Raw genomic sequence first — 15,975 nt, forward strand, 5'->3', positions numbered from 1 at the left:
TTATCTTTACAATTATGCTTTTTAATGCATAGGAGAGAACTTTGATTTAAACTAAACAGCATTAACAGTGCCTGTAGAAAGTTGAGTTGTCAAGGGCTAGGTTCAAATTTGCAACTTTTGTCCTTGGGATAAACACCAACGAATGAACCCCAAACGGAAGTCACTGTGGAATATTCAAACATTTAAACAATGCTCATTAAGAGAACACAGTCCCAAGTCTGGCCTGTGACCCACAACCCTTTTCTGTAAGGGATAAATAAAAAGTGGTGTCAGGAGTGCCGACACCTGGGCAAGCAGGTTCCTGCCTAGACGCAGATGGATGTACTTTAATGTCATTTTACTCTCTCTATTAGCACCCCCAAAGGCTAGAAAGCCACCATACACTACAGCAGTAAAATTGGGTGACGAACATTGAAAACCACAGTCAAAACCAGGCCAGGGATGTGAGAACAAGCCAGAGCGCACACCTTTTAAAACGGGAAGAACAGATTGAAATGGAGCCGACCCAGGGTAAATGCAAACACAAGCCTTGGAGAGTGAGGGAATGGAGCTGACGCTTGGTTTCCTGCTGGATGTTGCCCCAAGGGGACTCTCCGGGTCTGAGACAATGTGTCGGTGTGAATGAAGTTCTACGGGAACGCACTTGTTCCTCCAGATTCAGGCTACATATCATTTACGGGAAGGAAACCCCAGAAAGCTCTGTTGGCAGCTTAAGATAAGCCCCTGTTTGTGAAATACCCTGGGGGAAGGAGAAGGTGCACCCCGGCACTCTCACATGCTCGCGTATTCTCGACGTGCTGCATCTAATGGAAGTTTCTGTTCTAAGAGGAATTATCAGACTCTAAAGGCAGACTCCCCTGACAGTCCTGCCCCTCCCACACCTAGAGAGTCCGAAAAGGCACCAAGGAACAGTTGGTGGCTTGGATGCTGGATACACATGGCCCTGGGTGTGCGGGGGAAGGAAGAGTCTCTTGGAGATTCAGAGAGCTTCACATGTTGGTGCTCATCCGGGACTGGCTGTTTGCTGGAGTGAGTTCACCTTGGCTTCCTTCTCTCGGAGGAGACTGCAAGAAAAAGAGAGAGAGAGGCCGCAGGCCCAGGGAACGATAAGATGGGAAGACACCTTCTCTTCCCAACCCACAAGGGTCCGTGGTTGCAGGCAAGTGGAGGAAAACCCCAGACCGGGGCCGAATGAGCAGCGACTACATTCCCCCAAAACAACAGAATGGTTAAAGATGGGATTATTCCCTGTATCCAGTTATTCCAATGAGTTGTCCTTCGAGGGAAGGGCTTCCTACCTCAGCAGTGAGCTGTAGAAATTGGTGGTTAAATATGGAAAAGTTTATAGACGTTTCATCTTGGGATAAAATAACAGGAGATTAGCCATCCAGGCCTTGCACATCTCACATTCTGGTTGGTCCCATGATAAACTGTGGTCAAACTGAATGATCCTTGGCACTTCATCACCCTGAAGAGGAGCGTGGCACAAACGCCTTGTCTTGCAGCAAGCTGAGCTTTCCCCTTGTAAACCAGCCAACAACACTCTGCATTTTGACTATGCTCAGTTTGCTGTTAAAACATCTTGAGGCTCCCCAACCCTGTCTAAGGTTTCCCATTCCTGCCTTAAATATTGCAGCTACTACATGAACTGTCATTTTGCACCGAGGCAAATTTACTTATTTTTTAGTCTTATAAATTTATTTTTTTAAGGGGATAGATTGTATCCAGTGCTCTGTGCATTTGGTTGTGCTGGCACAATGGGACTTCTGTTTCCTCTCGCCCTCCTAGTGGGGTAGGGGAGCTGGGGGAAAAATAACCTCTGGCAACCAATGTGCCCCTTTGGTTTTGGATGGTACATGGGTAGTCAAGTCTAAAAAGCCTCAAATTTCCATGGCCCTCTAGCAGCTATGGTGGCTCATTTACCAGAAGCAATATATTTAATGTTGACTCTGGAAGTGTATACTTGATTACACCTAAACTGACTCCTCTACCCATGTACTACCTGAAACCAAAGAGGTGCATTGGTTGCCAGATGTGAAAAATATTGGTATTATTTTCAGCTCTACTCCATCCAAAATAGGCCAAAAATGTGCTCTGGCAGGTCCCCCAAGTCTCCAAGGCAAGTCTCTTGAGGGCACACAAGAGACTGGACAGAAGAGAAAGAAGTTGTTCCACAGCATTCCCAGAGTTTTGTTACGGCAGCAGAGTTGGAGAATTGGATACTGCTGTCAGTTTGCATTTCTTGGTACAGAAAGTACTGATTTGATATGCAGAGATCTTTCCCATTCTAATTAATTCAAGAGGGTTCTGAAAGCTTCTCTCTGTGAAAGAAACTGGTGCAAGCTGGAAGTTTCTAGCTGACATACAAAGTTTCTATTCTGCCTAGAAACAAGCAGAAGGTTCATGATGTTTGGGTTATTCCTTCAGAGAAGCCGAGTACAGCTGGCTTAAACTGGTTCTGTCATCTCTTTCTGTCAAGGTCATGCTGACTATAATAATAGGGCCAGAAGGAGCCTGGGTTTCACTTTCTATCTCTCTTTCTTTCTGCTGTGGTGTTCTGTGTATAATATGCTTAGGGTTATAAGTTATTCTAAGTTTGCAGCAACTGGATTTCTTATGGACAGTGCCAATCCTGAATGTATTGGATTTGTGCCCATTATGTTCATTTGCCTTCAGTAGCAGTAAATCTCTGCTGGATGAAATATTAATTGCCTCTAGTCTATTTTTTTCGGAATCCTGCAATGTGTTTAAGTTTTGACTCTGCTAATTATATGTTGGAATCTGCTCTGGATCAATATGAGTGGAATTCATGAAAACTGCCCCCCCATGTTTACCTTAGTTGCTTGTAAATAGCTACATTTGTAAGGTAAAGCTATTCAGGGCATTTAAGAGAAATGCTGGCTCAAATGGTACGTATCAGCTTGACCCCCAATGCTCCTGACTTAATATTCACACACAAAACTCTGCCAGATCGCCCAGTACTTTTAGAAGTAGCAAGCCCCTGCCCAGAATTTAGAGCCTCTTTATTTGTTAAATATTTATATACCGCTAGGTCTGAAATTTACAGCAATGAAACATAAAAACCGTTTAAAAAGTTAACCCTTTGCTGACCTTCACATGGATCTGGTTACGCAGGACAGCTGCTCGTAGGATCATAGCTTTGGCGCGACGCTGAAACTCCTTCCCCATCAGCAAGGACTTCTCAAAGGTAGTACTACGCTGATCAACATCCCGTGCATATAAAATCTACAAAAAACAACAACAGGAAAGTTGAAGGGCTCACAGCACCCTTTAGGACAGCAGCCACCCAAGCCCCTGATGCTCACTGGAGGGACAGTGTCTGATTTGCTGGAAACAAGGACACTATGAAGTTGCCTTTGTGGAAGAGAACTTTAAACTCCGAAGTTTAAAATGAAAAGAGTGGTGGTTTCTAGCATTCAAAAATGAAACGACATGCTGGACACAGGCTCAGAAGCCAGAATGGAACTGAGGGAGGAGTTCCAGGGACAAGGAGGTATGGCTTGCGCATCTTGGAGAACCCCCTTTCCTCTCCATTGTTTATAACCCCCCCAACTAAATCCTTTTTGATAAAAAACCAGCCTTCTGCAATTCTTGTACTAGCCTAAATATCCTGAAAACTTTTGTGCCACAATTGGGATTTTAAGCAGGCCTTTTTTAGCCTTTTTTAGCACCCAGTTTGGGCTTTCATGTGGCACTGGCTTATTTTTAAATTGGTTTACAGAGAAAGAAATGTGTGGAGCATTCAGGGTGGAATGGATCATTGTGCTATGGCAAAAGTCCCATCTATGCAAGCATTGCAGCTTGCCAGATAGAACAACACCCCCAATCCCCTCTTCCGGAGGTTGTCCCAATTCCCCCCACCATCCCAGCCAATATCAAGGGGGTGGGGAGATGGGGGGAAGCCTCATGGTGCAAGCAGAAGCCCTCATGCAGGCCTTGCATTGGTAATTCCCCCTCAGGTTTTATCACTACAGTAACAAGCCATTAGCTTTCAGCAGCAGTCAGGGAGGTTTAGTTTGGATGTGACTGGTACTCACTTTGCTGTGAGAGTCTATTCTGGCATTAATCAATCCTTCTAGGATCAGCTGAGTGAGCTCGTCCTCCAAAGCTGCCACCGTGGTGTTGAAGGCAGTGGCCATCTTCCGCATGTCTGCTGACACATAAGGGCTGAAATACTGAGAACGAGAAAGGAGCAGAGAATGAAAATGTCCATTAATGGCCCTCTATGCTGCGCTTCTGTGAGGGACCGAAAACGACCAGTTAGGACAATAGGAGAGCAATTATTAGGATGGCATTACCTGGATGAGGGCACGGTTTCGAATCTGCGTATAAAGTGTTCTCACGTGAGGTGCCAGGTACATATCCAGCAGCAGATTATCCTGTGCAGAATTGAGTATGTCAGGAACAATTGACACTTAAAGCTCTCCCCAACCCTTCACCCCCGATACAGCAAGAGACATGTATCTGTGAAGTTAGCAAAATTCTCTAGCTATTAAAGGTTACAAAGGCACTGTCAGATGCACCTCATAGCCTGAGTGGTGGCTATAGTGATATTTCACATCCAACAAAAGATACACAACATTTGTACTGACTGCTATTAACCTAGAGAAAACTGATCCCAGCTAGTACAGAAGAGAGAGAGGAATTCTGCCCTCTCTATGTTGACCAATTCCGAACAAGCACAGTCTTCATAAAACAGCTAAAGAGAGTAGGGAGATGATAAGTAAGCAGTGGATACATTTATTTTATGTAACTGCTTTCACCACCAGGGCAGTGTAATTTCAGACCAGCAACTAAAGTTACATATGCATGCAGAGCCTTTTCCTCAAGCGACATTTGTCCCCCCCCCCTTTTCTTTATTTAGACATGGAAAAGATCTCTCTACGAACGTACATATTTACACACATAGCTTTAAATATTCCTGTGTTTTATTTTGCTGCCAGTCTGAGCTTCGCAGATGCAGGTAGTTTGCAATAAAGCTACTTGGAGAGGCTAACCTATTGGGCTCAGGTCAGACATAATGCCAAACCATGGTTTTGGCACTAAGGGACAAGCCTGGAAGGCACGTTGGACTCCTTTTAATTAATCAGTTCTTCCTGGCTTGAGGAAACCATAGCTTGACATAGATGAAAATGAATAAAAACTATGCTGCAAAAAAAATATATATCCAGCAACACACAGAGAGAGATCAGCTCTCTGGGACTCACCTTCATCTCATCCAGCATCTTGAGACATGAGGCGTATTTGGATTCGTAGAACTTGAAGATGATGTCCCGCACCTGTGGCTCCAGCTCTAAGAAGAGTTTGAAGGAGCTGCAGATACAGTGGGTCAGAGCACAAAGTCATCCACTTCCCACACCCTTTTAAAAAGAGGCTAGGATCCCTCTCCCCTACAAGAATGGCACATGTTGGTTTATATGGCGATTGTGCAAAAAAGGTTGAAAAAGAATGAGTCACTAAACCGATAGGCCAAAACTTCCCCTCAGGTTAGGGAAGGCTGCAATAGGTTCTTCTGCATCTTGGGAGATGTGGTCCCTAGTTATGGGGAGGCATGTCTGCCCAGAACTCAGCCTTGCTCAGGGGCCAGACAGTTCTACCATTCTTCTTTCAGACTTTTATTTTTTTAATTTGAAAAGAAGTCGCAGGATGGATATTGGGAGTAGAGGACTGGTGGGAGGAGAGAAACCTGCCTAACCTCTCCTCATCATTGGTTTGCTCCAAGTTCCACACACCCACAGGAAACCAAATGCAATTGCCCTGTATTCTTCCTTTTAACTCGCAAGGGCTTCACCATCCTTTTCTTGTTCTCTCTCACATTAGCACAGTGCAGACATGTCACTGTTCTCTATTCTCAAACAGGGAAATTAACACCTAGACACAGTGGCTTAGGAACGTAAGTTCATTTAGTCCAGCATGCTGTTTTCAGCAGTGGGCAACTAAATGCCTCTGGGAAGTCTACAAACAGGGTCCGACAGCACCACTCAAACGACGAGCTAGAAATCAAATCCAGGACCTTTGGGAAGTCATCTAACTAAATTGCTTACCAAAGACTAAGAGCAACTCAGAACCCAAAAGGGAAAAAACAAACAAGAAACAAAACACAGCTCTAATTCAGTTGGCCTATTTCATGCCCAAGGTCCTCCAAAGCTCTCACCTGCTGGAGATGACATTACGCTGCAATTCCTGACGGTCAAAGGTGGCTAATGCACAGAGGCCACCATACACGGCCACATTGCTAGGGGACAGCAGCTAGAAAAAGAGAGGAGAGGAAGCCTCTGAAGAAGCGATCTTCAAGGATAGCTACAGGTGTAGACAGCTAGGTAGTCTGAACCCTGCTCTGTTCACATGCCCACAGAAAAGCTGGTCTTCAAGACACTCAGAAAAATCAAGGAAGAACATGATCCCTCATCGCAAATCAGGCCATATTAGGAACAGGCCACAGCTATCTGGCATCTTCCCCCCACACCAACCCCACAGCTTCCCCAGCTCTCAATATGTCTGCCTAATGCTTACCTCAGGGAAATCACAGTGATCAAATGAGGCCAACAGGAAGCACTTTGCTGCTTGCTTGTATTTCCGGGCAGCAAGTTCCGCCAAGCCTAGAAACCAGACTTAACAATTAGTCTTCTGTCCAAGAAACTGCTTGCATGTGTTAGGAGAGACACACTGGTAGGGTCACACAGAAACCTAGAAGAGGAGCTCCACACCTTTCCACACATCTAAGGCCAGAGGAAGGGGAACTAAAACGCAGAAGCTGTACTTGGGAATTTGCCCTGCTCTATCATGGAGTAGAAAAAGCAAGCAAGAAAGTTTGTTATGCCTAAATGCTGTGCTGTTTCTGCACACAGCAAGTCTGATCACTAAGGGCATATGCTGTATCTATGAGGCATGCAATTCACTCACCTGCGGCACACTTCAATTTGGTGAGGATTGCCTGTGTCTGGCTGTCACGTTCTCCTCTTTGCTAGAGAGGGAGGAGGCAGAGAATCAGCAAATAAACAGCAGCTTTTCTTTTTTTTTGCTTTTTTGTTTGTTTGTTAATTCCTTCTGTTAAACCCGTCTGAGGAAGCACTTCTGCTATGCAATCTCCTTGGCTCCCAGCATGATCCAAGTCTGAAAAGGCACCCAGAGCTCAACAAGGAACACCAAGCAGGATGAAAAGGAAACAGGGTCTCTGTTCAAGGGGTGCATTAGAACCCCGCAAAACGCAGTATTAGTTAATTTGCCGCCACAATCCTCCTGTGGGGCACCGAGGTCCAATATTTGACAAGGAAATTATGAAGCCTCAGGGCATAAATCCAGGGCCCCACTTACCATGCTGAGAGCTAACACAGCATAGCAGTTAAGAGTAGAAGTGGGGAGACCTGGCTTAAAAATTCCCATTCAGCCATGAATCCTGCTGGATGGCCTTTCTCAGCCTGTGCTACCTCACAGGGCTGTTGTGAGGGTAAAATGAGAGGGGGGGACCTCTACTCTCTCGTGTGTGGCTGGAAGAATGGCTAGATACAGCTGTTAAAAAATGAAGTAAAAATAAAAGGCACGGACCTGGGTTGGTGGCAATAGTCATGTTGTAAAAAGCTTACTACCTCTGCAATTTCTGGCGTGGACTCGGCTTTGCTCACATAGCTCAGGACGTGGGACCAGTTCTGGAGGTAAACACTGACCTGCAAGAGGAAGAAAACAGACTGTAGCATTGCAATAAAAGCTGAGTGTCAGGCTTCAGGGAATCGGATCCCTTCCCCGGTGGCAGTGATTAAGAAGATCACACAAAAGGAGCGTTCTTACCAGAGTTTCTTTAATAATCACAGCGAGAGACAAAGGAATGCATATCCCTCTAAAAATGGCATTGCTCCCACTTAAGGTTCACCCCCTCCATCTCCATTAATCTATGTTACTGCTGCGTCGGCTAACCTGAGCGTGTTGCCTCTGCGCTTTCTTTTCTATCACTCTCAGAGCCCGTCTAGTCCTGGGCGAAAGGGGGGGTCAGGAATGCTGTCCAAGGACACTGAATCTGCCAGCTGTCTCTCTCCTGGTGTGCCTTCTTCTAGCTGTTCCTCACCCAGTATTTCCCAGCTTTACTCCTCTGGACTATGCCCCTCTGCAAACCACTGTTCTAAATCAATTCTGTCCTCCTGCCCTTGGGAAGGTTCAGGAGAAGGGGGTGGCTCCCACCATTCTTCCTCAGTCCAGCCCCTGACACTGAGTAAGAGGCAAAGCTCCCATTCCCTGGGAATTCTGTCTCTCTAATAGGCACATCTGTAAACGAAGAAACTCATTTCTCTTGATGGGTCATCAGGCTGTAAGTTCCAGGTGGTGGGCGAGAAAAAAGATTTCATTTGATGATGTGCAGCAGGTAGAGCGTATCTTGAATAAAGGCGAAATTCCACAAGTGTGTCCCACTTGAAAAGGACCACTGACATATATTGTACTTTACCTTGATAACATTGAGGCACATGTTGATAACGTGCTTTGCGCTGGTGCAGTAATCGCGGGCTCGCGAATAACATTTGAGGGCATTGCTGAGGTCCCCGCAGTCAAGGTAGTGATCTCCTAAGTCATCATGGCCTCTCCTAGAAAGAAGGGATGCTGGCAGCTGCAAAATGAATAAGCCAGGATGCAAAACACATAGCCCACCCCCAAAATTACAACTCAAAACAAGGCCAGAGCACAGCCCTGACCTAACAAGTCCAGCTGCTGGATAACATGCTCAGGCAAAAGGCTGTGCTTATTCAGAGTTAACAGATGCACAGAATAAAGGCATTTCTCTATATTTTTGGCAAGGTGCAGAATATCAAGCATGACAGAGCCAGTCATCATTTGTAAAGACTCTAGCATCGCTATCACAATAATCTCCTCAATAGTTTCCTGCTACAAAGCCCTCTCTCTGCTCTTCCCAAACAGCTGCTTCCAAACATGAATCTGATTCCAGAATATTCACAAGCCCAACACAAAACTAAAGTAATGAGCTTCTGTAGAAATTATAAAAGTAGGAGACACATATGTAAAGGTAAAGGGACCCCTGACCATTAGGTCCAGTCGTGACCAACTCTGGGGTTGCGGCGCTCATCTCGCTTTATTGGCCGAGGGAGCCGGCGCACAGCTTCCGGGTCATGTGGCCAGCATGACTAAGCCACTTCTGGCAAACCAGAGCAGTGCACGGAAATGCCGTTTACCTTCCCGCCAGAGCGGTACCTATTTATCTACTTGCACTTTGAGGTGAACTCCTTGAACTGCTAGGTTGGCAGGAGCAGGGACCAAGCAACAGGAGCTCACCCTGTCGCAGGGATTCGAACCGCCGACCTTCTGATCGGCAAGTCCTAGGCTCTGTGGTTTAACCCATAGTGCTACCCGCATCCCTTCCACAACTCCCTTAAATAGCAAAGTATATTTGGGTGGGTGGGACTCTTAGTGGGAAGCAGTTCAGAAAGACATTTTAACACTCACAAGGTGGTTTCTAGAATGGCTTTGTGTGTGTGCACATGTGAAAACCTTTTCTCTGAATAGGTCACCTGTGCAACTTGAGTCCTGGACAGGTCAATTTTCATGGGATTATCTACCACTGAACCGTGCGAACAATGCATTTCATTAAAACTGTTTTTCGAAGTGCATGCAAATTCACAAAGCAATTTAATTCCTTTGGATACAAAATGTTGCTTTGAACTGAGAACTAGTTGTTCCCAAGTAAAGGCATCTTTGTTACAGCTGATCACCTGATGCTTTCCTTGATTGAGTTCCCTTTATAGTTCTTTAAATCCGTGTCTAGCTTTTCCAGCTTAAGAAGAGCTTTTTTGCGTGTAGCTTCAACCCACGCCGTGTCTAGAGGAGGGGGCTCTATTCCTCCATCTGGGACAGCATCAGGTGTGTTTTGTAACTCTCTGGAAAAAAAGCAGCAGACAGATAGTAAGGGGAGGCACACGATTCACTGTTATCAAGGGCAATAAATGAGCTATCAAGAGTTTGATGCTGTAAGAATGGGGGGAGAGGGGAATCATAACCATTAGCAAAGTGTGTCATCCAGCCGGTTTCTTAAGATGTTCATCCAGCAGTCGACAAAAACTCTCTTGATTTAGAAAAGTACAAATAATGGTTTGCTTAATGCAACTCTATAAACCAACTGTTTTCTAACTGAAGAAACAGTGGAAGTCCGCACAAACCTATAATGCAATAGTTTAAAGTCCAAATACACTGGAAGTTTAGTATAGAAGCAAGGGGGCTTATGATGTGTAAACTATGATAAAACGAGGCATGGAAGGTCACATAGATACAATAAAAGAGACTGTGATAAAAGTAACAAAAACTGGTTAATGGATAGGAGAGTCACTTGGGAAGATGGAACGGAGAATGGGAATTCAGCCTACTTTGCTTCATAATTAGTTTCAGTTAAGGACAGTAGCATGCATGTATGTGACTTAAGATCAGTATTATTATTATTATTATTACTACAGTGGTACCTCGGGTTACAAACACCTCGGGTTACAAACTTTGGTACTACTCCGCTAACCCAGAAGTAGTACCTCGGGTTAAGAACTTTACCTCAGGATGAGAACAGAAATCGCGCGCCGGTGGCATGGCAGCAGAAGGAGGCCCCATTAGCTAAAGTGGTACCTCAGGTTAAGAACGGTTTCAGGTTAAGAACGGACCTCCGGAACAAATTAAGTGCGTAACCAGAGGTACCACTGTATTATTAAAGATCACAATCAAAGAACCAGGAGGACCAGAAGCTAACTATAGTGGCATAATTGCACAAAGTTCAATTTTGGACAGAGCTGCTCCTCTCTTCATGTAGTTTGTTCACAGGACATTACTGGCTACGGGCAACTCAAATTAACAAACACAAGAAGAAAAACACAGAAAACTCTCTTTGGGAGGATGGGGTGCATGCACTACCTTGCAAGTAAGCACAAACACTGAAATTATAGGCAGTTGCAGTACAAGAGAATTGATCTATGCAGGGTCATTTGACCAGTATGGGGATTCTCACAAACCAGAGGTTTATTTTCAGTGTTTCTTCATCTTAATACCTGGTGGCTTCAGTCAACTTCCGGTGAATTTCTTCATAAACATCAACATTGAATGTTCTTTGGACAAAGGAGAGGGCCATCTTGAGGGATTCTACTCGCAGTTGCGGGCAGTGGTCTGCAATGAACTGCAGCCGCTCGATCCTCATCAAGCCGCTGTAACTTGCTGCATACTGCTCCAGATCCTGTGGGCCACAGCACAACAAGAAAATGATCATTTACAGCAGAAAGCAATGGCCCAGATAGCAAGCTGTCTTCCCCTGCAGTTAGAATTGTAGGATTCTTCCACTGTCATTTGACTATCTCCTGCAGCAAGAACCATGCAGCAGATTCTGTTCCTTTGTGACAGAGGTGGGGAGCCCACCAGATGTTGTTAGGGAGTTGGAGTCCAGAAACATCTGGAGGGCCAAAGTCTCCCCACCCCTGCTTTATGAGAATGGTTTAACGGCATTCATCTCATCCTTGCTGTTTTCTCCACTCTACAGGGCAAGGATCTGTGCATGGCAGGTGCAGAATACAACTCCTACGGGAGCCTTGGAACAGGAGGGTTGAAATGTAAAATTGCTTCATAACAGTATACTGGGGGGGGGGGGGAGAGAGAGAAATTTAGAACAGTGAGAAATCAGGAATAGTGGCATCAAGGGGATGTGTTAACTCATTTCAGAAGAGGCAGGACTATGTATAAAATTCATGGTAATCTTGCCAGTTGGTCAAGATGCCGTAATTTCTTGTCCAGCTCACATTTGCCCCATGCTCACATCATCCCATGCACACCCTCTACCTGAACTCAGAGCAAATGTTTGTGCAGCTCAGGAAGACCATGCAGAAATTGGGTAAGGAAAATATAACAAACAAAATAAATGTCTAGCTGGAAAAACCATGCAGATGAAACATTTCTCTGTGTGTTGTTTTAATTTGTGTAAGCTGCCTTGAGCCCCAGTCCAGGGAAAAGGCAGAACAGAAATAAATATAATAATAATAAACAATCAAACATTATGGGAGGTATCCAAGCAACACGTCCAATCAGCACAAGGATTTTCAGTTGTGCAATGAGACATTCTCCCACTCTCTTTCCCCTGAGCAAACCCCGTGCCCTCCTCAGACCTGCTCTGGAAGATTGGAGGACCCCCTGGAAAAGATTTAGGGGGGTGTGGGAGGTGGCGAGGGAGGATGGTCCCACTGTGCAAGTGGAAATCCTTGTACTGACAGTACGCATTCCTCTGTGCTACTTTGGATAGAACTATCTATCTATCTATCTATCTATCTATCTATCTATCTATCTATCTACCTACCTACCTACCTATCCAAAGCATGACCTTTGATCACTGGTTATCTAACTTTTTCCTCTAGGCTACACGTTCAGAACAAAAATTTGCTGGTGCCACACCATTTCTTTTATTGATAAGAAATACATTGGAGGGGGAAATGAAAAACAACTCCTAGCAGTGCTTGATTTATAAAAACAGAATACAACTGCTTTGTGATATGATCATAGGACATCCAGAAAGTATAACGCAATGCAGCCACATAACGTGAATCATTCCCAGAAATGTAATATTGATTATCCTCGAATCTTCCCGCTTTACTTGCCATCCTCTCCTGCCACACCCTTTGAGAACCACTGGCTTAGATGGATAAAATCTAAGTTTTTAGCAGACCTAAGAATTCCTTTTTTATTGTCACCCTCCAACACATACCAGAGTCGGGTTCTCCACCACATAGTTGATATCAGGTGCATTTTGCTGATCTTCTTGTGGGTCTACATCAATCTGCATGGGCTCCACCGCACCCTGTAACAGCAATGTGTATATGTTAAGCAGAAGCTAGGAAGCTCCTTCCCAGCCCAAGGGAAAGAGGTCCTCATTCACCAGCAGATATAGCATGGCTAGAAACCCAAACATTGCTCTTTCACATCTTTTGCTTGGAGTTCCCTTCCCTTGAACTCTAGGCTTGATCTCTAGACTTGCCAGGAATACTGCTCCCACTCTGCATGACTCATCAGATTTCTCTGATCTCAATGTTTTTTTCAAAAAGGAAAGTGCAAGGGGGTCTGATGATTTTCTGAACAGCAGCCATCACAGAAACAAAAAAAACCCCGGAAGATAAGCTCAGTGGCACCTTCCCAGTAAGAGCCAGGTATTTATAATTTCCACAAAGACATTATGGATGTGTGTTCTGAAGAATCAAGGGTAGCTGAAATAGTTTTATGCTTGGGGTAGGAGTAAACAATTTGAGGAAACCAAAAAGGAGCATCCTCTTGCTTCACAGTTCATTCACTCAACCCTTTTCATTGATTTATATGGCCCACTCCACTGTCAAAGCTCAGAACAAGCATCAATACACACACATATAATTCCACTAAATTCAAATATGCAGCTGAAAACAATATTAAAATCTCTAACCACTACCTGCATCTTGGGCATAATGCTGCCTCTCAAAAGTAAGCCAAAGAAAAAAAAAGGATCCTTTGGTTTGTTGAGTGGGGTTATTTCATAATTCTGCAGAACCACCAATCGTGGCTCATGGGTTATCTATTGAACTCATCACTCAGCAGCTGAAACAAAGAATCCAATAAATATAGATCCTAGCAAGCTAATTTATTATCTGGTATGATAGTGCTAAAGCAAAACCATGCATTTCAAAGTCATGGCATGGACTACAAATGCAATATGAAATAAGGAATTTGAAAGTTGATCAAGTGACTAAAGACGCTCACTGCCAGGGTGCCATTTGTTCTGGGGTTAGCCTTGATCCTAATTAGAACCAGTCACATCTCTGTGAACCTTCTAAAACAGCGGTGCTCAAGATATTTTCCCCACAGATCACTTGAAAATTGCTGAGGGTCTTGAGTTGTCTGCCTGTTGGAGTAACTGTAATGTGCTGTGCTAGATGCCGTAGGCTTTTAAACTAAATTTTAACAGGCACACTGTGAACCACCTGAATGAAGATTGTGGACCACAGTTTGAGAACCCCCTCCCCTACAACATACCTAGGCCTTACGAATACAAGTCTATCTAAATCAGGCAAAAGGTCCACCTGTCTCAGCTCGCAGTTTCCTACTGTGGCCTCCTCACCTGTCCCCTCAAGCCTCCCGCCCCCATGCTCTCAAAACCAGCTGCAGAGGGTTGGGTGACCCTCCAGAGCAGATTGTGTGTGTGTGGGTGGAGATGGAACTGAGGTCCCACTGCACCAGGAGAACCACGCATGCAGAGCATTGGATGCAACCCCTACATATGCATGTGAATGAAATAAAGCTGCTAGATTTTCAGTTTCAACCTCAGTTTTAAGCTTATAGTTTCAGAGGAAACTAAAAATGCAAGAAGCTGCCGGCTGACGTTTTCAGGTACTAGGTGTCATCAGGTTGGGGCTTTCAGATTTTGAGTAACATGCCTGACCCTTCCTTCAGTTGACAGGCCCAGAGGAGGTAGGGACAAGCTCAGTTCTCCGCCTGAGTTAAAAGATGTCAGACAACCTAATCGGCTCATTCGCCTGACACCTCAACAATGTCAGCTCACCTGTTTTCCCCTGTGCATTTTCAAATCAAATTGCGTGGGCATAGGCACAGCAAAGTGCAAGTCCCAACAACTGTTTAATCCTCAGGGCTTGCAAAACCCTGTGTACAGCACTCTGGAAGCCCCGATGCAGTGCTTATGAAGCGCTATGCACAGGACTCTGTAGGTGTCACCAATCCTCAAAACTCCCTTCTGGCTCAACTGCAGACACCCAGGCCAGAGGTTCCTCACTGCTGCTTTAACTGAAAATGCCAGGGAATTACCTCTGGACTTTCTGCAGAGAAAACATTTGCTCTGTTAAGTGATGGGCTTTCCAGATGCAGAGGTTAGGGAGATGGAGATATTAACATGGAATTTTAGATCCTGTAGCAATAGTGCACAGGACTGACATTGGAACCCATACTCATACGAAGAATCACCTGATCCATGCTTTGTTATTATTTAGGTCTTCATTAGAGACCAGGCCCTAGGTGACCCCACCTTCTGAGGCAAGTTGGGTGGCTTCTGTAACAGTAACAGGGTTTTCTCAGTGGTTGCATCTCATCTACGCCATCTCTCTCCTATAATCTACTCAACACTTACTTTCCTGGCCTTTAAATGCCAAATGAAAGCTCTTGGCTTCTTGCGATGGACAACATCGCCATCACATTCAATTTATTAATTGCCTTCTAAACAACCATCTCAAGGTAATTTGCGTATAATACATGTTGCTGTTTTTTTACTTTGGGTGGTTTTGATGCATTACATTTTTATTGTTTTAAATATGTTGCAAGCTGTCTTGTGACTTACAACAGATATTATTTATTTAGGATACATTAACTTCTGTGACAGATTATAGCCTGTCCCCATCATCCCTCTTCTAGATACACCATCCTTCTAGCTGTTATAAGTTTGTGCTCAACCACACAATGCAAAGTCACTTGTCATTTGAAAAAGATGTACCCACTTCAGAAAAAAAAGAACCGTTTTAAACAAGTATGGCTTAGTGCTGGCAAAAGTCAAGTCATTCTCACTCAGTCATCCTTGAGTGCTTTCTCCTTTGAGATACCTCATAGAGCAGGGTGCAGGCTGATAAGCAGGCACTTAGGCTGAAGTCTCCAGATGTACCTGGGAGGAAGAGTTCTGACCTACTGCTGCGGGGGGTGTTGTATAGATCTGTCACTGACGAGGAAGCTGAGCTCGGAACTGAACTATCCCTCATCCTGTCCTGACTCTCTGTACCCCCTCGCCCTGACACAGAGCTCGCCGGCTGCTAAAGGAAAGAAAGGTAATTAATGCCTCTGCAGTCATAGACATTACGCCTCTTGCTCAGGTTAGGCTACAATAATATGCTCCAGTTTTCATTGCAGGCGTTTGTTAATTTCACTGTTGTATTACTGTGCTGCATGCCCCTTGGTCCATCCTACCATACACAGCAAGGAGTA

General features: G+C 44.8%; 1 protein-coding gene across 7 annotated transcripts in view; it reads right to left on the bottom strand.

The window, feature by feature from the left end:
* The window catches only part of GPS1 (G protein pathway suppressor 1), an 18,565-nt gene continuing 2,590 nt past the window's right edge, over window positions 1–15,975 (bottom strand). For 3 of the 7 annotated variants that reach the window (XM_083598199.1, XM_083598201.1, XM_083598202.1), the window contains exons 2-15: window positions 15,600–15,803; window positions 12,737–12,829; window positions 11,043–11,224; window positions 9,732–9,896; window positions 8,456–8,591; window positions 7,608–7,685; window positions 6,925–6,985; window positions 6,535–6,620; window positions 6,176–6,270; window positions 5,229–5,334; window positions 4,320–4,400; window positions 4,059–4,196; window positions 3,112–3,246; window positions 1–1,064 (exon numbers count right to left, since the gene is read on the bottom strand). In XM_083598199.1, coding sequence (XP_083454325.1) covers window positions 990–1,064; window positions 3,112–3,246; window positions 4,059–4,196; window positions 4,320–4,400; window positions 5,229–5,334; window positions 6,176–6,270; window positions 6,535–6,620; window positions 6,925–6,985; window positions 7,608–7,685; window positions 8,456–8,591; window positions 9,732–9,896; window positions 11,043–11,224; window positions 12,737–12,829; window positions 15,600–15,803 — 1,635 coding nt within the window. In that variant the 3' untranslated portion in view covers window positions 1–989. The remainder of the gene's footprint in view (window positions 1,065–3,111; window positions 3,247–4,058; window positions 4,197–4,319; window positions 4,401–5,228; window positions 5,335–6,175; window positions 6,271–6,534; window positions 6,621–6,924; window positions 6,986–7,607; window positions 7,686–8,455; window positions 8,592–9,731; window positions 9,897–11,042; window positions 11,225–12,736; window positions 12,830–15,599; window positions 15,804–15,975) is intronic. The other 4 variants (XM_083598200.1, XM_083598203.1, XM_083598205.1 and 1 more) reach the window with 3 other exon arrangements.

The sequence above is a fragment of the Podarcis filfolensis genome (assembly GCF_964270895.1).
Source record: "Podarcis filfolensis genome assembly, chromosome: 2".
Classification (NCBI taxonomy): domain Eukaryota; kingdom Metazoa; phylum Chordata; class Lepidosauria; order Squamata; family Lacertidae; genus Podarcis; species Podarcis filfolensis.